This window comes from Argiope bruennichi, chromosome 10 (assembly GCF_947563725.1).
Source record: "Argiope bruennichi chromosome 10, qqArgBrue1.1, whole genome shotgun sequence".
In the NCBI taxonomy this organism is placed as follows: domain Eukaryota; kingdom Metazoa; phylum Arthropoda; class Arachnida; order Araneae; family Araneidae; genus Argiope; species Argiope bruennichi.
The window spans coordinates 2,649,045-2,671,894 of NC_079160.1; the positions used below are offsets into that span (position 1 = coordinate 2,649,045).

Genomic DNA, 22,850 nt, shown 5'->3' on the forward strand with positions numbered 1-22,850 from the left:
ACATGAGATCCTACCTGCTTATGAGCAATAAATATGTAATAACAAGTTTTTTCAAGCATAGCCGAGCATGTTGAAAATCTTCTCTGAGATATAAATTAGGATCAATAGTTGTTTAAGATATTTTTGGCATTTTTTGTAGAACCTCCAGACGGGGTGCAGGACGTCCGTGTGCTTGAAACTGCCAGTCGAAGTGTCAAACTGTCTTGGACACCTCCCCAGTACAATGGGAATAGCCCCATCACTCACTACGTGGTCCAGTTCAAAGACGAAGGAGGTAAGATTTGCAATCGATCAGAAATTTGTTTCGCAAATCGCTATGTGACGACGGGTCCCTTATTAAGGACATTCATTTAATGCAGTGCATATGTAATAAAAAAGAATTTTACCAAAGGATTTTTCCTTCACTGCTTTATTGTACTTCACGTTGAACTGCAGCATTAAAATATTCGTACACTGATGTATTATTGATGACACTGCTCTATAATCGCATTTTCAGAACTTATTCAACAGCTAATTAATAATGAAATTAAATTTCGATTCTGTACCAATGACATTACTTTCTTTTGAGTTCTGAATAAGTTATTCGCTTGACTAATAAAAATGTGAATTTCATTTTTTTATTGAATTTCTTTTTTTATATATAAGATTAATTCATACAAATTGAATCATACAATTATCAATATAAAATCACAATAAACTTTCTTCACATTTTCTTAAGGAATAACTTAACAGTAAATTATTTTATTTTAGTATTCTTAAAATATACTTTTAAGATAATGAATGCCGATTTTCTACTTCTTTTAACATGTAAAATAGCCGCTGTGACATTAAAAAAAAGCAAAAATATATATATATATTTATTAATTTTTTAATGAAACCAAAATAAAGAAAGACCTGTTCTACAAATATTAAACGAGAGAAAGTAAACTTTAAATAAAACCAAGGGAATACATATTAATTATACCTTAGATATTTGTATGTCTTCAATTATTAAAATTCGCAGTGATAAATTTGTATTGATTTTAATATAAAAGGCAAGATTAATATGATATAAATAATAAAAGCAAGAATTATATGTATATATTAGCAAAATTTAAGTTCTGCTTTGAAACCACCCTTATGAGAGCTATATTTAGGAGGGATTCATAATTCTGAGTGGTAGTCAAATAACAAGGCATATAATCCGCACCAGGAGTTCGATCTGTCGAATCTGAAGGTTTACTGGATATCCATAAAAGAAAAATGTCACGAGCTTGCGAATGCATAACTTGTGTGAAAAATTAGTTAGAAAAATTATCGTCGAACACGAATATCATATATATATATATAACATTTTATTTCAAAGCAAAAGAGGCTCAACATGACCGCCACCACAAAGTATTAAGCAAGTGAGGCTTGTAAGATGTCGGCATCGATGCTACCAACGACCAATTGAATGGCATCTTTCAGTTCCATCAAAGTGGCAGGAAAGCTCCGGTAGACACGAGACTTTAGGTATCCCCACAACTAAACGTCCATTGGAGTAAGATCTGGCGATCGTGAGGGCCTCTCATTCTTACATCCTCGGCTTATCATTCTGTCCTCAGTGAATGTATCTAGGAGGAACGTCTTAACGGAACTAGCAACGTGGGGCGGAGTACCATCCTGCATGAGGGTGACGGAAGATAATGCACGTCTTTGCTGCAAAGCAGGCATAACGTGGTCACGCAAAAGCCTAAGATAGCGTTCTGCAGTGACGGAACAGGTTTTCCAATCTAATACCGGACAACGCTCTTCAAAAAAGAAAGGGCCTAGAATGAAGGACGCAGTCAAACTGCACGAAACAGTCACATGCTGAGAATGTATTGGTTTGGTCATGTACACACGAGGATTTGATGTCGCCCAGATAAGACTGTTTTGTGTATTGACGTCAACATGCAATGAAAAGTGGGATTCATCTGTCCACATGATGTTCAGTAACCATTCTGGGTCACGTTCCATTTGTGCGAGCACCCATGTTGCAAAGGTTTGTCTTTTCTCGCAATCTGCTGGCAACAACTGGTGAAATGCCTCTATCTTGTACGGATGCAGTTTCAAGATTTCGTGCAGAATGCGTCGGATCGACTTTTCCGGAATTCCTGTTACTTTACCTGCTTCACATGCACTGCAACTCCCCGTTGAAGTCTCGACTGCCACATTTCTCATGACCCTTTGGATAACAGGGACGCGGTCAGCGCTGACGGATGGTCTGCCATTTCGTGGACGATCCCGTTTCCTCAAAACGGTGAACTGAATTCAATATCCCATTCAATGAAATTGGGTTTTTCTTCGCCTTAATTCCTTTCACCGTCCGTAACAGTCGTAACTGTCGCAATGCTTCTGTCGCAGATTCACCGTTCTTATAGAACAGTTTAACCACTAATGCTCGATCCGGTAGCGATAGCATGCTACTGGCTTCGAATGACAGATTCATTTCCAGCCTTGTGTTTTATAGCTATGCTGATTTGCATAAACCGCCTTGGAATGTCGTGTGAGCGCCATCTACCGGTCATTTTCTAAACACACTTTTTTTTAATGGAAATAACAAAATCCAAAGACTCTCTGAACGTATTCCTGCAAACCGCAATATTTTTCGAGCATTACTTTTTTTATTATGATTTTTTGAAGTTTGCACGAGTTTATGCCTCACCCGGTATATATATATATATATATATATATATATTTCAGATTTCTCAATTGCAGAAATCTGAAACCACCTTTTTCCACCAATTAATGGGCACATTTTTTTAGTTATTTTTTTTATTTTTTTGGTTTGTGACAGAGAATTAGTGCAATTACGAAACATGATTTAAAATCAAAAAAAAAAAATCCTAAGATGTAATTTAGTTCATTCGAGTCGTTTGATTCTTAGGCAAATCTAAATACGAAACATTATTAATAATTTTTTTCGTGAAGGGATTATAAGAAGCGTTAAAAAATGAAAAGATTAATCAGCAGATGAAGAGAAGGATTTTAGATTTCGATTGATTTCATCTTAAAAACTATTGGTCGCTTACATTTCGATAGTTTTGGTTATCTGTAAAAACTTAACATATTTTTGGCAAGTACGGTGTGCAGATTTTACCATGGGATGTTCAGTTCTGCCTTCACAGCCACAATAATTGTTAGCCTTTGGTCACATTCATTACTTTGTTCTTTTAACTAGTCATTAAAAGTTTGGGTTTAAAATTCTTAACATTTCGCTCTGAACGGACACACATGTGCTACATCTTTTTACATGCCCTTTTTTTTCCTGGAGGAGGGGGGGTATTCAATTCCTGACGCAAGTGATAACATTTCTTTTTTTTTTTTTTTTTTTTAAGATTTTATTACTTTTCAAATCCTTATAAGGCATATTAAATGTCAGTTTTTAAATTTCTTTTTCCTTAAAATTAAGTGTGAATTTTAAAAAGTGTGCACAATTTTTGATAATTACTCTATCCTAACAATTACTCTGATCAATCTATTTTTAAAATAAAGTTTCAAAGACAGACTCAGTAAAACGCTGATTTTTTTTATTATTTGATTTTAAAGGGTCATCCATGACAGTAAAGAATATTATTTTTAATTTATTTATCATTATTATTATTAAATGGCATAGTTACGTCGGAAAAAAGGTATGTTCGGAGCGATTTGATAAAAATTCATTGAATTCTAAATTGGAAATTAATAGAAAAAATAAATATTTTCTGTCGGCGCTTGCGTATGCTAAAGTCGAATAATTTTTTCAAGAAGTTAATAGAGAATGATTCCCTTTGTATTTTAAATGTCTTTCAGTATTTAAATTGATTTAGTCATAAATATACCATATACACCGAAAACGTGAAAATATTCAAAAATGCTGAATATGAATTAAAAATAGGAAAGTAACTTCAGTAACAACATCTCAAAAACTCTCTATACTTAATTCACATCATTAACATTATGAAAACTTATCACAAATAATATTTTATAAATAACAAGTAATATCAAAATAATTCCAAAGATCAAAATAAAGCATCCATCCCCCATTTTGTCGTCTTTAATCTTAATTATTAAAATGATATTTCTAAAAAAATATTTCTAGAAATCAAATTCTCAAGTTGATTTTGTGAAAAGGGCTTAAATCTTAAAAGTAAGTTTATTTGAAGACGCCCTTTATCAAGCTGAGCGGAAGACATTTAAAGTAAGACATTAAAGTAAATAAAAGCGTTATCATTCTTTTGAATACTTCTCCAATCCATCTATACGTCTCCAATCCATCTCAAAACTTTTTGTCTTTTATAATACTTTGATTGTTCCAGCAGTTTCATAAAATACATAATCAAACATAACGGCTGCATTCGGACTAAATATAAATAACAATAAGTAAAGAATAGGAAAGCAAAAAAACGTCGACGTCCTGGCATAGGGGTAGCGCGTCTTCCTCTTGATTTGGGCTTTCTGGGTTCTAGTCCCCGGTTTGGGCATGGTTGTTCTTCATCTGTTCTATCTGTGAGATGTCTGAATGCCCCCACCCTCCCTGTAAAATGGGGTTATGCAAGCGAATGTGACGGATGAGTGGCTAAGACGTACTCTTGGCCCTAGTTGGTGTTACTGAAAAGCAAGAGACGCTCCCTTGGCTTAAAATCGCTGATTTAGTCAGCGAGCTTGTCCATGGCAAGTGCCATTATAAACAACAACAGAAAAGCGAAACAGAAGATCTTCACTCATCGTTAATAGATGCAGCTTTCACAAAATTGTGTCGCTTTTTTTTTATCGGAATATTTTTGTCAGTAATTTCTATTAACGTCACTGTTACAAAATATTTATAGTCTGTTTTTCGGCGACTTACTTACTGTTTATTTAATTTGATTAAATTAAATATTATTAAAAGTCAGAATCTATGATTTATCACCATATTTTTTCTGAATAAATAATTTCTAAATAATATATTTTTTAAAAAAATAATTCATTCATATATTTTTATAAAAAAAAAACCCTTCTTGATATTTCAACTTCTTATTTAGAGCAGTTATATGACTGAACAGCTGAAATTTCCGTTTTTTATATGATAAAACTTGTAAACATTATTTTATATATATAAAAAAATTTATACAAATGAAAAGGTGATTGGGAAGAAATGCGACTCTTTTGGAATGTAATTTGTTTCTTTGTGTTCATGAAAAAAAAAACACTCCCTCTGTTTAGCTTCAGCTGATCCATTTGCCTTCTTCCTCTAAATCAATAAAAGAGCAAACCTCACTGAAGGATGATCATAAGCCCTTTAAGGTATGCCACGATCCGCAATTGAACTTGCAGATGAGAGCTCCCCATTACAATAATTTTATTTGAAGGTATATTCATTTTGTATTAAGTAAAAATAATAATATTCTGATAAACAAACGATAGACGTTGCAAAGCAAATGACACCAGTATCGGAAATTATACTACTCATTACAAGAGGCAATTAGAAAAGAACGATATCCTTTTCAAAATCAAGTACCAAGGGTTTGACGTACCACTTGTAATTTTAATTACTAAGCCTTATGTGTAATGTAAAATCGATTCAGTTTGTATATTTCCATTCATTTTCAAGCAAATAAATTGTGGATTTTTTTAAAAAAATGAATTGCTTATTTTAGATAAGAAAAACGATAGACGGACTGCTAAAGCTGGACGGTGTAATGAAATAAATATAATCGAAACATGTTTGGAGATTTATATTTCACAACTTGTAAAGAGAGAGCATAAATCTGTAAATCATTCAATCGTGAGGTCTAGCTTAAAGCAAATGGTGAATAGAATAATTAGGAATATCTCTTTGAACAGCGCGCTTATCAACGGAGATGCCTAATTAATACTATTGTGCGGCTCAAATGAAGATTCTGAAGTGCCGTATTAAATGCAAACAACTGACTTTCACAGAATATTCTACATAAATCTGAATGCATTATACTGTTGTTTCAGTTAGTAGAGAATGTTGGTACAGATCCTTATATTTTAATGAAGTTCATGAAACATGCAGAAACTTAGGCGACTTCTGTGTCCTGTTAAGTGGAGCCCTTCAAGAAAATGTGTTCTATTAGATTAACAACATTAGGATTTCGGTTTTATTTGCTAAAGGTAATGTATGAGAAATTTGCTAAACAGAATAATTGCTCTTAAATATTAAGGAGGATAAGATTTCAAAATTTAATTGTAGAACGAATTTCAAAAAAGAACAAATAACACAATACAAAATGTTTTTGTTGTTACAGAGGTAAAAATATTATAGATTTGAATTTGATCTTCTTTCAGTTTGTAAGGAAAAATGGCGAACGGTGGAAAATCTTTCACTTGAGTTGGTAAATAATAGTATTGCGGTAGTGTTACATTGCTAAATGTAAAACTCGGGTCTGTACATTCATTTAAGGATAAAATTAATATTATTTAAATTGTGATTGATTATAATCAACAATCGAAAAAAATCCCTTCAAATAGCGCGCATCATCAGCTCAAAATAACGTCTTGTGATCGAAATAAATTGTATAGCCTATTGTGCAACATTGTTGGTTGAATAGATTTATTTGTAAAAAGAGAATATGATTTAGTAAATTTATTTTATTAGAGGCTTTTCTTTCTCAGAAAAAGGAAATCTCACAAATTGTTGTCTTAATCATTGAAACTAGGAGATTCTATATCCCGTATACAAAGACTTCCTTGCCCAAAAGTGTTTACTTCTAAAAGAGTTGGTAAAGCAAATACAAGTGACTGTCCTTCATGCTGAAACCACTTTTTGAAAAATCGTAAAGCGAAATGAATGCCTGCAAAGAATCAGTTAGCCAATAAAATGCTACATAATTAACAAAATTAAATCAGCCTGAGAAGAGAAGTCCATTTGAAGTACCCTATGAAACATTCATAGGACATGTTAGAGTTACTTTCTCTCATGTTATAATGATTTTCTAGTCACTCTTAGTGATCGTTGCATTAATAATAGGCCTCTAAACTGACACTCATTTAGTTAAACCATTTCCTTCTCAAAAGTTCCTCCTTTTTTCGAATAAAGTGGCATATATTGGATGACATTGTTTGTTCCTCGATAGGTGTTCCAGTATTGGACGAGAAGATTTATAATTATGAATACGCATAAGCTATGCTGATTTCTTATGCACTATTCGAGGGAATAACCTAGAACAACTTCAATAAGTACTCACATATTCAGTGGAACGTCTCAAAGGAATATACTTTTTATTGCATCAGTCCTTTATATACCGACAGTCCTTAAAAATACCGTTTAATTCTTATCGTTATATATGACTATTCTTTCTGATAGCATTTAAAACATGAAGAACGCAATACTGACGGCTGGCAGTTGACATCAACTTAAGGCAAAACTTTAACTATTAATTAAATTAAGTAATTCATTATAATTCATTTCATTAGGGGTTTTTTTCTTGGGTTTATTCCACACCAAAACACTTCCAATGAGACAAAAATAAAATTTAATAATTGATGACCCCATAATGCAGTAAAGAAAGGGTTAAAACTTTTCTGATTATCACAATTGTGGATAGATGCCTTTCACTAGAAAATTTTGTGAATATGGCTTTTCTACCTTTCTCTTATTCTAGTAATTTTCAAAATATAAATTATTTAAAATTATGAAAGTTTTATGTTAAATCATTGTTTAAAATTTATAAGAAATAGAACATGTAGTAGGATTTCAGTGGCGGAATGAGGCAAAGTATAATAAGAGGTCTCTCGTTTAATAAGTGATCAGCATCGAGAGAAATAGAATTTATCTTAAGATATCGTTGGAGAAATGATGAAATTTTTAAAATTCTTGAAGATTTAATAACACTAATTCTTATTTCCTGACTTACAACTAAAATAATTTAATTATTATGATAAATTAAAATGAAGGAAGAAACAAATAAATAGGGCATTCAAAATTATTATTTTACAGGACTTATCGAATGGAAAATAACGTAAACAATCAAGTGAAGAATTAATATTTCAATATAGTATGTAATTATTTACTTTTTTAAATTTAGTTAATAATGATTATAATAATTCAATATAATCACGAGAAGAACGTCGAATTTCCTAATTCACGACATTTATATTTTTTTACAAATTAATTTACTTAGAATCAAAGTCAATATTACTATTGCAGCTTCTCTTAACCCAGTGGTCCTTAGGAGTAGGAAAGATGCGTGCGTTTTATCTTTATACGCATCGAAAGCTTTTAAAGAATGAAACTTCCATAAACCATGACAGCAATTTTCATTTAATTTTATTTCTTAATCTAATATTCGATTTTTTAAAAAATTATTTGTTGTTTGTTATCAAGCGATTTCTTATTTGCATATCTGAATCCCATTATTAGTCCTTAAAATGACGGGTCTTAAGATGGATAGTTTGAATTATTTGTATTCGAATATTTAAATAAAAGGATAATAATTACAAGACCAAATTCTAATTACCCATTTAAACTGCAAAATTATTTACTCTCGAATCGAATATTGTTACTGAATGATAGAACAAAATCATTTAATGAATTAAAACTCTTACCTCATTCAAACTCTCTGTGTCGGTATCAGCTTCAAGAACAATTTATTCCAATTTAAAAAAAAACATTCTATAAAAGCAAAATTCTTCTTGCAAAAGAATGCATTCCGATGAGATAGCTGTGTAGTCCTCTCTAACTCTTATGAAAACCGCGTTTTTGCAGTGCATTTTTCAGTAAGAATTTGTCTTCAGTTTTCGGCAGACCTTCCACTACGGTCTGGCAGCGCACTCGTGCCTTCTCAGAGACGATGAATGAGTGGTGCGAGCCGTCTAATAAATGGTAGCTCCACTCTTGCAAATGCTTAAAATAAAAGCATGTAACTGTAAATAAATAAACAAAAGAGATAGTTGAACATGTGTATCATCCACTCCCTAACCTTTACGAATAAACTTGTATCTTTTTTTTTTTGGGGGGGGGGTCCTCGATATCCTCTTAACCTCAAAAGGTAAAAGTGTATTTTACGATTCATATACATTTTTTATAAGTTTATTATTTTTTTCTATGTAGAACAGAATAACAGATGATGAATGTTTTTGCCTTAGCATAGCTGAAAATTTTTTATCCATTTGGATCACTTCAACTTGGTTCAATTTATTTGCACATGAAAAATATAAAAGAAAAAAACTCTTCATTCAGAATAACTCACACATATTATATAATTTTAGTGATTGGACGGAGAATTAATTTATTTTTTATTAATATTGGTTCCGATTTTGATAAAAATTTCCGTGACTGCCACATTTTTAAAATTTCGTAGTTCATCGTTAAAACAAATTCAGGAAGATTCATTCTGATGAGTTCTCATTCTCAATTTTAACCATGCACAGACTGCATTGATCCTATTTCATTAAATAATTATAATTCCAGAACGTGATTCTTTTTAATATGAAGTACGATTCCATGTATAAATTCATGATATCATTGTTACAAAGAAACAATGCCGAGGAATGTTTCCTCTTTCTTTTGTAATTGTTATCTCTTCCTAGACATTTCCAGGTGAATTAAAAAAAAGTTGGACTCTTTTTAAAACAATTTTTTAAAAATATGAAATCGTTTGTTAAGAAAGTAGATTCCCAAGTCACCTTAATACTATGTATAAAATTAAATGTTTACGAATGCGAAGGACAAAATGATTTCTTTTTCAAATAATCGCCCTGTTCACTCACAAATTTTGATTAAATTCTTCCGCCATAAAACTGCACCTTTACTTTGCACAAGAGGTTTTTTTTTTTTTTTTTTTTTTTTTTTTTTTTTTTTTTTTTTAAATTTTACACTTAAAAGAAGCAAAAAACGTAAACAATTTCAATAGACGTAATCTACATTTTGAGCCTAGAGCTATTTTAAGACGAAACGCATCATTTTGAACATCGCTCAGATGATCTCAAGAATCGCATTTCAAACTGCTACTCCACGAAAAGAGCGAATGCATTTGATCTATTTGTTAATTCAATATACACGAGGCCATCTCCGAAAGTGGGCATTTTGTGGCCCCTGAAAAACGTATTATAAGGCAACTCTTCTAATGTCTGGTCAATTAAATCCTAACGTTTTCAGTTTAATCAACATGCTGATTAGTTGCATTAATTTATTCTTTTAATGCTCTTGTTGGAATATTATTCGTTTCTACATCATAAAAAAGTATTATAGTAAAATAATAATAAAATTTTCGTTTTATAGTAAAAAGATAACTACAATTAATGATTATGAAATATAAAAGCACTCAATAAATATGAAATAAATATTTATTGAGTGCTATAACAGAAATTAAATTAAAACATAATTAAAAATTTTAAAAAATTAATATTAGATTTAAAAAAAAATAATAATAATATATAATAATAATAATAATATTTATAAAACGTTAAAAACTTGATTTTAGGAATCTGCCATTTGGAATATAATGTAACCAATTGATAAGTAATTAATTTTCTAATATATTATAAAATAATAAATTATATTTCATTTAATTATTTTAATATTTCAATGTGCAGATGCTAATATTTTATAATGAAAAAAATTGTATTTCTTGCAAATTTATTTATTTGATGACTAGACTAGAGTTTGGAGAGTGGTTTGCCGGCTCAGGTGTCGTCCTTGTCATCTGACATCGGTTCAAAATTACGAGGCCCATTTCAAAATAGATCTAGTGTTGCTTTTAAAAAAAAAAGGGATAAGTAAATGAGTTGATATTCGAAATGATATTCGATACTCGATATTCGATACTTTCTAGGACTTGTAACCCAAAATGATATTAAACTTACGCTTATTAATTCACTCACGCATAATTTTAATCTGATATATGGAATCTGAAAATTCAAAAGTTTCATAATATCATTTTACCTCATTTAAAATACTTACTCAATTTTCCAATTAGCATATGCATCTCTCTCTAACAGTTTAAAAACTACATGTTGACCCACAATAACTGTGGATGTCTGCGTTTTACTGTAGGTTTATTTATTATTTTAATGTCATTCAAACTTTTATGTTATTGTAATTTTATTCATTCCTTTACTGAAATGGCTAAACTTTCTAAAATTCAATCAGGGACGAAGTAGAATACACTCGTTTTGTGTGTCAGGAAGCAGAAGGGGTATATTTGTCTCCCTTAGCCCTACCAAATAAATAAATAACAAAAAAAATTATAAAAAAAACGTTTGTGTGGACATTCTTTTAATTATTCTGAAAAGTTTTTTAATGCTAATTATTTCCTATTTTTTAATCTTAAATTTGTAAATAATTATCACAATTATTAGAAGATTAATTTTTTATCAGGTGGCGCAACTTGTATGGAAGAAAATTTTGATGAAATGGATCAATTAGCTGATGATTATGTCTAAAAATATTTAAATAGTGTCTTATCCTCGAAAATATATAAGTATACAAAACTTTAAAACAGCAATTCATTAAGAACTGTCACAAAAATCTATCTTTAAAAACATAAAAGAAAAGGAAAATGGAAAGAAAAGTAACAATGCTGCAGAAAGTTTTTATAAATTATGAAGTAAATTCCAGCGTAAATGTAAATATATATTATCAACAAAGTTTCAAAAATTGATCATGAAAATACAATTTACTATTAAATTTATAATTTGAAGTATCAATTGAGAAGTGAAAGGGGAAATTGTTCATGAGTTTTGAGTTAAATGAAGAGAAAAACAATGACCGATATTCAAAATTCCTCGTGATTTTTTCTAGCAGCCTTCCGTTTTACTCACGATTCATTCTTTTTATGATTATGGAAGAAATAATCAATTAAGAATTCTGGGAGAAAACGAAGGATAAAAACAATTCATTTCTGAATTATGCATGGAGTAGCAATTCAAAAATAAATAATTCTAGAAAATAGAATCAATTTTTTTTGAAAAAATGAGTCTCTCTCGAACTAAAAGACAGTTTCTCCAAAATAAAAGCGATTAATTGCTGCATTCAGTAAATCCCGGTCTTAAGATAACAAGCTGACACTTAAATGGCCGAGTCCAATCGATAGCAAAGAATAAAAATTCGTCCGCAACAACAATCTGGCGATTATAAACGACGATTTCGCCAAATTACCTTCATTAAAGCCTTCTTTCTGCTGCGTTTACACATTCAATTACTCAAGGATAGCTTAAGCGGAAGGGGCGGGGGGAGAAGGTGATGGAAAAAAAAAACACAGAAAGACGAGCCAAAACTTGAAAAAGAGAGCTCCCAGATTGATATGCTTGTGGTGCTAATATTGCTGTAAATCATCCCAGCCTCCAACCCTGTGGGTGGGTTAGAAATCAGGTAAACGCCCCGTTAAACCCTCCCCCTCCCAGATAACAGAAATTTCTTTTTGTTGGCATTGAAAGCCATTAATCTTGGGACGCTGAAAGTTTTAATTTAGGGTAAAACACAAAAGAAACTGCTGCAGTAAAAACTCATTTTTCTAAAAGTTAGGAAAATGAAAAGCGGATTGAGGCTTCCGTCGCGGGAAGCAGGGGCGGGATGACTGCACGTTGCCGCCGCGAAGGAAAGTGACGATCTTGAAAAAGACGAAGGCGTCATTTTTTTCGATTTGCCGAAAAGCAATTAAATTTTATGAATAACGAGGCAAAGAATGATTTTATTTCATTCATAGATCTGACACAGGGAAGAATATTTTATGATAATTTATCGATAAAAAGCAATTAAAAATAATAATGATAATAAAAAAAAAAACATTTGAATTTCTAGTTCAAAACATCGCAACCACATAAAATTTTAGATCCATTTCTCTATTTGCTAAAATGTGTAGCAGTGGTCACGTGCGCACAAAATGTTTATTTATTATCGTTGCAACTTATATGGACAAGAAACAAAATCTTTAAAACAATAAAAAAATCTTAAAAATATGTAATTAAAAACATATAAAAATTACATTGAAAGAAAAGAATTTGCATGAAAAAAATATTCCTGAAATGCTTACTTTTTGAATTTTAACTAGTATATACCATGTTAGAATTTATTATTGTTAAAATTTATTCTTATAAAAATCATTGTTTATTATATTTATTATCATATACAAACTATACCATGTTTATGCCATGTTAGAAATTTGTACAATAATTTACTCGAAATTGAATGAGGTACAACTTTAAAATTTTTAATTGACTACTTTTCATTAAAAAACTAATAGAAGTTATTAAAGTAATCACTTTTGAGTTAGCCATCACTGCACAAGAAGTAACTGCTTACGAAAATGTGATAGCTTTAGATATACCCTATAAAACGTTGTGAGAAATCTTGTATGCTACATTATTCAATTTGAAGGTAGTATCCAGCTTTAAAGCGAAAAATGTTAAAATCTATATATGACAGAACTTTTCAACCATTCCTTTGCTGTACTCTCAATTTAAAATTAAGCCTGGATAGTTGGATGAATCTCTATTTTTTGGATCTTAGTTCTGAAATGTCAGTATTATTATTATATATTAGAATATATTTTCAATATGCTAGAAATGTTAGATTTGGCATGTGGTCTTTTATACCACATCTACACATTTCTCTCAAACTTTGGACCTCTGTTAAAGGAAAGTGTGTCTGCCTGTCCATCCACATGTTAGTGAATCCGATAATATCTAGTTTTATAGTCAGAATTATAAACCAGATTTGACAATTGTTGTCAAATTTTGAATTAAATAGATCTGCAGATTTTCCATCTGTCGATATGTATATTTTCTGGTATGTAAATACAATGACAAGAATACCCATGGCCCAAATAAAATAAAATTTGATATGTAGTCTTTACTCTTAATTGTATGTTGAATTCTTTACGCTTAAAAATCCTTAAATTATTTATTCGATTTTATTCAATACTCCGCGAAACATAAAGAGAGTCATTCTATGTTAATGGCCATAAAAAGCTACTCCGACCCGCGGAAGACATATGGAAAATTACGAATGACTAAAGACCACGACATCAATGACGGGAACAAAGGTTGAGTCCTAATGGTCATCACTGGCCACAGTACAATCCCTCCCTTAGGAGGCACATTCCGTCATTTTTAAAGGATAGTTGACTCCACACCATTTCTATACCCATTAGGACAGCGAGAACCACCTATAATTCGGGAAGCTTCTCATCCCTATGTCTGAGACACCCCCTAGGGGGGATCACTGTGTGTAAATATAAGAAAAAGTGAAAGGCAAAGTTATGAAATTTTAGTTTGATGGAAATATTATGCAGCTGCATTGCAGCATTTTTCTATTATTATAAAAGTTTTCTCAGTTTGATATTCTTTTTGATATGTACTACAAAATGCACCTAATAAAGCTTTGATCATCGATGTTGATGACGATGTTTAATCGTCATTCGGAAAGATTTCGTGATTTCTTTTCTTTTTCTTATAATTTTACAAGAGTGACTGGGTTCGCAGCTTGCGTAACTAGCATGCCGTTTTTAAATCTTAAAAGAGAGTTTATCACCCTTTCTGCCAATTGGCACTGCATCTCAGAATTGAAGTAATCCTAAAAAAGGCACTAAATTTTATTTAAAGAAAGTTGATTTAAACGAACGGTTCACATCTTGAAAAAACTGGGGTCTATCAAAGAGCAAATAATTCCAAAAATTAAAAATTTTTGCATTTTATTTTCAGTCAACTACGCAACTTTTCGCAACTCTGCTCATTTCAAGAAACGATGTCTTTTAATAACTCTCCCAGCCCTTCCATGTAGTGCAGTGGGAAAGATAAGACTCCGTATGTTTATAGTTCTGGAAGTAGGCAGTGGACAGCTCAACTCAACTCATCCGGGAAAGCTACGAAAGGGAAGCAATATAAACACCCTCCCCGTTTTCCTGACAATCGCAGCATCCCTCCCCTTCCCTTCCGGCCGACATCATGAGTCGTAACGTGAGCTTTTATGACCCACAATTAATTGGTCTCGTCTGCGGTGCTTTTATTTATTTATTTTGATGATTTTTTCACCTCTTCTCAGATACATCAGGAGTCCACTTTTCCCTGTTCCCCATTTTTGTGAAAAGCGAACAGGAAATTCTTGAAGGAAGTGAAAGAAATTTTTTTCTTCTCCTAACTAAAAAAAAAAAAAAAAAACACTTTTTCATACCACTCAAGATTTGTAGACATTTTTATTCTTCTTTTTATTTCTCAGTCACGGTTTTGTGGCTTTTATGTGACATAAAATTTCGTTCCCTTCTTAAAGTTAATATTGCAAGCCTGGAGCTTTATAAAGTTCCTTATTTGATCAGGAATGGAAAAAATAAAAGATGCTGAGGATGTCTGTCAGATTTTGAAATGGTTTGCTGCAAATCGACAAAATTCTTCACACGTTTCCAAATATTTAATACAAAATGTACTGTCAATAAATATGACCGAGAGATTCTGATGATCTCCACATTATAGACTTCTCAGAATCTGAAAATATTCTATGTTTGTGAACACGATAATTGGAAGACGCAAAGTGCAGTAAGGATGAAAATTTTAGATTTCTTCCAAATTTTGGAAAAACTTCACACATGGGAGATTGTCTGCATATGAGTGTCAACTCACAAATGTAGTGTGACAGGTCTATGAAATTAGCATAGCGTTTTATTGCTAGACCTGCAGATCATAAGTTGTTCTGTATCTGTATCAGGAGTACTGGCCTTCCTTCACGCGCAGATAAGTTCAATTACTCAGAAACATTGAAATTTGTCGATTTCCATAAAATTTTGCATGAAACCTTTTTGGGAGAAGAAGTCTGCAAACCGCTTTCGTGTGAAAACTATCAACATAACGATTAAATGAAGACAAGTTACTAAAATATTGCAGGTCTCCAACAAAGGTGCACAAGTATCCCCTGAAAAAATGCGGAAGCTGCATGAAGTTTGTTTCTAATGAGCTGCATTTCTTGTCAAGCCCGTGAATCATCACAACTACAGCCAATGATCCCTCACCTTTGTTGCTGTTCGAAGACACCAAGATAAAATGTATTCGCACTCCCGTTTATTTGGCTGTGAACCGTTCATCCGACATCTCACGGGCAGAAGAGTGCCTCTCTCCGGAGATTTTATGACAGGTGAACATTCGGCCCTTGAGATACTCTGACTTAAGTTTATAGAGACTGCATGATTTTCCTCACATTTCAATAGCGTGTTGACTTTCATTCACATCATTTCAAATTCCTTTCACTCACTTTCCGACATTTTTCCACCACGCACAACCCATTTCCGGCCACATCTGGCCTTTTTTTTCGGGGGGGGGGGGAGGGTACTATACATTTCGAAAACCACAGGATTGATAGACGCCTGCATCTGCAATTTCTCTGTACTTTCTTTCAATATAGTTAGGTTCGGAAGTTAAGAGCTTCAAGTTCAAATATTCTGAGATCCATCCATTAAATCAGATGGAATGGATTGAAAAAAGGGAAGAAAATATATAGTTCGCTCCTAACAAGATGGCTTTAATAGACTTCCACAATTTCTTGAGTACTCATTCACAACAATAGAACAGTTGTCATCGCGATTTAAGAATGATGATGAAAATTATAAAATTTAGATATTTAATAGCATGCTGATAAATAATTAAATTTAATATAAAAATAACCAAATTATTGACTCGACACTGCTCCTGACTGCCAATCCTTCTATAACTCTATTTACAAGGTGGACGCGGTCCGAACTCAAAGAGAGTCCTTCACTTCAGGAATGATTCTGCAAATTTCCTGTTTCCTCAAAATATAATATTAGACTCAGCATTCTATTTAATGAAATATGTTTTTTTTTTCGCCCCCTATCCTTTCTCCTTGAGAAGTTTTCGCAAAGCGATAGCCGTGTGCTCACCAGAAGAAGAAGAATGTAATAATGGTAAACATTTTCATCACCAGTATTCGGTCGGGAAACGATAGCATGCTGCTGGGATCGAATGACAAATACATTTCTATCCGGCTGCTTTATTTGGAAGCTTGATTTGCCTAAAATGACTTAGACGACGACAGAGAAGCATGTGTCGATTATTTTTTGAAAAGACTTTCTTATGCGAAAACCTTGCCTCTCTGATCCTATGAGCACGTTATGCCGATTTTTTCCCCCCGAGCATGACTTCTTTTACTATCAATTTTAGAAATATGAACATGTTTATCTCTTTGAACAGTCAGAATATATAAAAATTAAAATGTTAATATTTCATTTTATATCTTTGATTTGAAAGATAAAAGTTTATATAACTTCGTTTATTGGTTTCATTTTTAATAGTAAATTATTAAAAAACAAAAGAATAATTATTTTCTGCAAATAGGTTACATTTAATAATTTTATATATTTTGCAATTGTATTAAAGAATTAAAATCCTTTGAATTGGGTTGAATACTTAATTTCTTTTAATGACTTTGCTCATATTTTTAATAAATGCAAATGAAGTATTAACTAAATGATACGTTAAACAAAGGAGTATTTCACCGTAAATAAATAATGTGATATTTGTTTTCGAAAATTCAGCTAATCTTGATATGTAAGAAAAACACATTTTTGAAAACAAGCTAAATCTTGATTTAAAGGCATACTGTTTACATAAAAATACCGTTTTTTAGTCTGTTTTGTTGTTATTGCATTAGTTTGCGAAATGTTTTTATCCCATTATTGTCGCTGTTTTTCAGAGGCGAATGTTAAAGCTCATTAATTCAATAAAATCGAACCTTCCCAAAATAGACATAATCCCATAAGCCTTTTTTCCTCTCGTTCTTTAGCTAAATACTATGTAGCCAGTTCAGAGAATCAATATATTACTAGGAAAACCTTTTAGATCATTACTTTCTTGTTTGAGATGAGAAATGTTTGCAAATCATTAGAATCAACATTCAAATTTATGACCTCCTGGAATCGGAGAAAACATTTTTTTTAAATTACTTCTCTTTGTGAATACGATTCTTCAACGTGTCTTTTCTGCCTCATGAGAATGGTTAATCAAAAATGTAGCGACACACATGGATCAAATTTAGCTCATGGATTCATGACACAGATTGCAAAAATATATTTGACCAACTTTTGGATCGAAACCGGTAAAAGTTTGATTGCTCACCGGTCTGTATGTGAAGATGATATTTAAATTACTGAGAGGGTCTCCCAGAAATTTTCCCGCGTACTCTTCAATAAAGTCTTTATCATGCACACTCTCACGTAAAATGGTGGACTTTGGTTAAGGCCACGAATTCCTTTCATGTCATTAGTGAATGATAGCTTCGAAATTAGATCTTTGATGTAACTTTATCTGTCGCCAGTGTATGCATTTTGGACACCTCTTTACTGACTGATTGTCACCGAAATTTCTCATAGAACTACAGTCATGGTCATGCAATAACATTGTTTTTGTTGTTTCTAATGGCACCTGCCAAGGACAAGCTCGCTCACGAAGTCAGCGAATTTAAGCCAAGGGAGCATCTCTTGTTTTAGTAGTGCCAACTAAGGCCAAGAATACGTCTTAACTACTCACGCATCACATTCGAACCCCCCTTTTTTCACAGGGGGGCACATTCATACATCTCACAGATAGAACAGATGAAGAACAACCATGCCCGAACCCAGGACGCCCAGATCATGGAGAAGACGCGCTACCCCTACGCCACAACTCCGGCATGTAATAACATACCGAATTTAATTGATTTAAGTCCTTATATTTATTAATTATGGAATTTTTATGCATGCGAAATTACAGACCGACAGACGGTCAACAGTTTTAAACACTTCGTTAAGAATTTGATAAGAATCTATGTTGAAGATTCTAAACCAAATTTTACCTACCTGTTTCTCTTTGAGTTTTGTAATTCATTTATCCTCGAACAGTGGACAAACAGACGCTATAAATGGATTTCGTTGAAAATTTCATAAAAATATTCAAATTTGGTTATAAGACTATATACCAAACTTCATCCGTTTAGCCCAAAGAGTTTCTGACGTATCGTGTTCCCAGAAGACTGACAGATAAAACGCCAAAAATGTATTTTTCTTACTCAAGGAGGTCTGAAACGTGGAGATCTGTCAAATTCTCGAGTTCTGATGTCACTATGATTGCAACACTTCCTCTATTCTTGTATACAAGAAATCAAAACTCAACGATTTCAATCAATGAAATTTGTTACGCGTTCTTGTGATCTAAATTGTAACAAGAATTGAATCTCCCGAAAGCAAATCGTGCGAGGCATGCAGTCGATTTCCTTCATCGTACTGCAAAGCAGAAAGCAGCAAAAGTATGTTAATGTATAAGAATGTATAATATAGAACACGCACCTGCTAATTACCAATTTCAGTCAACCGTTGTCTCCTATTTCGAAGGCTTCTAATATTCTCTTTGCGGCATCAAATGATGCACATGAAGTGATCCTAAAGTACATGAAGAGTGTGCTCGATGTCTTACTAGAAGCGAAAACATCGAACGGAAAAAGAATGCCGAATAACATATACAAACTGAAGGTGACCTTAAAATGTATCAGTTGTTGAGGGCATAAGGAATCATATCTCGTCAGTTAAAATTGCGAAGAGGAGACTGTGATATATTTTTGAGCTGTTGGATGAAATGATTCTGCATGCTGTAATGAATTTCGATGCTCGCTTGATTGGCAGCTTTGTTTAATCTAGATATAAATGTTTGAACTCCTTTCACTTTAATCAGTTTCGTCTGATCATTTTTAAAAGCGGAATAATTTTTTTTTTTAATTTTCTTCAATACATATTTATGTTAAAGATTTTTGAGTTACCAATTTAGAAAAGAAAAATGTTGATAGCATACAAGTTGGATCTGATTATATAATAATCACCTTCATTTAACAAAACTCAAAACAAAACAAAACCCATATCTAGGCAAAGTTTATAATATAACGATTTTGTAATAAAATATGGCACTCGCACAGATGCAACAAATAATTTAAAACATTCGTTTAAGAAGGAGACATTTATTTCAAAATAACAATATAAGAGTCTGCATTATGTCTCGTTTTCAACGCTTATCTGCCTTCCTTTTAACATTTGCTGATTGAAAATGATTTTTTTCTGATGTTATATTAAAGAATTATTCCACTTCATTTTTCTTTGTAATTGAAAATGAGGATCTGTAAAATATAGAGAAAACTAAGAAAAATCAGTTTTAGAATATTACCTGACAATTCATCTGGAAATGAAGGGAGAATCGATTACAAAAGTCCATCTTTATAAACATGGAACAATATTTATTTACATGCTTTTAATTGGATTATGACGGATTGAAGGTGAAATGGCTCTATCATCAGGTTGCTAAAAACGAAGCAAGAGACCGACCACCTGCAGAAGTGTGGCGCACTGTGTTATCACACAACATACTGTGACCTCGTAGTGATGCAAACATACATGTAAATGTGTCAAACTGTATATGTGTGTGATTAGAAATGTGTAAAACTGTAGCATATAAAACTGGTACATTTTAATCCCGCTCTTTAATGAAATGCAAATATGCCTTCAAATCTCATTGCTTTGTGGGCTTGTAAAATGGTGACAGCTTTCCTTTCTAATTTTTAAATCGATATTATAAAAATATTTCAAATTTGAACGATAAATAATTTTTAAGAATCTAACATTCTGCTCCATTTTAATCCAGAGTTATGATTTTGTTAGTTGGGAATTGCAATTTTGCAATTAAGAATACTTTTATTCGACATCCCCGGTTATGAGATTAAAAAAGAAAATTTTTATTTGCATGAGCATCAGTTTTAGAATTATTCGAAATGGAAGATAAGCGAGTCAAATTTACATGCTTTGAATTCTGCTTGTTGAGACAAGAGCATTTTTCTACTCATGGTCATTTCGATACGCAGTTAAATACTCTTAATCTGCATTTAAAAATATTTCCAAATATTTTATTTCTTTAGTTTGAATTAAAATTTAAAATGTTTAATTCATTAGAAGCAAATAAAGTCCTGCTTTAGATCATTTCCGTTAACTTCAAAAGAAATGACTATTTATTATTTATTTGTTATTTCTGTTCACATTTTTCTACAAGTTATAAAGATTTTGGGCAGTTATTAAGATAGTTCACTTGATGAGCAGAATACTAACTATAAGACAGTTTCAGAAAACGATGCTTGTCTTCTGACTAACGGCTTTTCCTTTTATAAGAAATGCTAATAAAAAAATTTTAGACATAAAAAGAACAAATTCAAATAACGATTAAAGGCTTAAAAATTTTCTTAGATCGATTCAGATGGGGACTGCTATAAAAGAAATATAGCATTGAGTGTCATTTATGCAAAAGGCTGATATAATATAATACATATGCTTCCTGTAAAGAATTCTAATTAAAAGCTCTCATGCTAAGATATTTCTGAAAATAATTGGAGCAATAACACATGCATCAGGTCTCCAAAAATTCACTGTCCTGAAATGAGGCATTCAATAAAAGCTTTTTTCAGTGTCTGATTATATTTAAAGAAAACCTAACTAATAACAATTATAATTATTATTAGTTAGATTTATTAATTATTAGATGCATTTAATAATTATTAGATGCATTTAATAATTAATCATGACATTTAATAATTATCACGCATTTACTAATTAATTAAACTGTGTAACTAAATAATTCATTATCTTTTAATTAAGAAGCTAAGCTGGGAGTTTTATTCTTTGTTTTATTTATTTACTAGCTGCCTTTGGCGACCAGCCGGTTCGCCAATCTTAATGTTCGTTAAAATTTTAATACTTACATATTTTATGTAATTCCTATTTTAATAGCTTCTTCATTAAAATATTTCAAAACTTCAAATTTTGATAGTCATATAATTCACTCATAATATTATAAAGGCCTTCGGTCATAATGTAATATGTATCTCTCTAATTTTCTGTTAGCTCTCGTGGAATTTATGCTTTAAATTAAAGTGGAAATGATTAATCTGCAATTAATATAATAATATTTTTTACTGAAGCAAAGCATTTTTTTTATAATATGATTGCTGAAAACAGAGTCACTGAGCGTTTAAACTTCATGGGCACTAAAGAATATATTTCTTAATTTATGTAATATCGCAAGAATTTGTCAACAAAATTTTCCCAGATTCATCATGAGCAGATCGATTAATTAACAATGTTTAGTTTCAAATGCATCAAACACTAAAAAAATAAAACGAATCGTTTAAAATAATCGCTTGAAAATAGGTTAAAAAATAACTACTTAAAAAACGACGTACTTAAAACTATAAGCATATATAAAAATATATAACTAACATAAATACAATTTAATTACAAAAGCATACAACTAACCTAAAAATAATTTAAATCAAGTCCGCATCCGTTGATAATAATTGTCAACCATTAGAACACAATGCACATACGTGAATTTTCATCGCCAGTTACGATAACGTAAATGCCTGAATTTTTCTAAGCCAGTTGGGATAACGCTATGCAGATTCGAAATTTTTAATTTCCTTTATTCTGTTTTATTTTAATTCAAAAGTACTTCAGACTGAATCTGAAAGATCGATTAATTAGCAATGTTTGATTTTAAATGCATCAAACATTTAGGAAATAAACAGAATCGTTGGAAATAATCGACCGAAAAATGTTAAGCCTAGCCTCATTAACGTGAGAAAAAATCTGAAGCCTTACTTATTTGGCGGTGGGGGAAAATGAAAATATTTTTTGGCGGAAAGTTATTTTTTAATTAATAATTAAAATTCTAATTAAAAATTCAAAAAAAGGGACCCCAGGTGCACATTCCCAACCTCCAAGGTATACATGCAGTACACCTCCATGGTCAAACGGTCTGTACTGTAGAGCGCCAACACACACACACACATTGAGTTTTATATAAGTATAGATTAAAGAAAAGGTCTTTCATGTAAAATTTCTTTCAATATGAAA

At 31.7% G+C, this 22,850-nt stretch overlaps 1 protein-coding gene across 3 annotated transcripts in view; it reads left to right on the forward strand.

Annotated features, from left to right (window-relative positions):
• The window catches only part of LOC129988111 (cell adhesion molecule DSCAML1-like), a 578,154-nt gene that overhangs the window by 445,651 nt on the left and 109,653 nt on the right, over positions 1 to 22,850 (forward strand). For all 3 annotated transcript variants that reach the window (XM_056096237.1, XM_056096239.1, XM_056096238.1), the window contains exon 14: positions 140 to 274. In XM_056096237.1, coding sequence (XP_055952212.1) covers positions 140 to 274 — 135 coding nt within the window. The remainder of the gene's footprint in view (positions 1 to 139; positions 275 to 22,850) is intronic.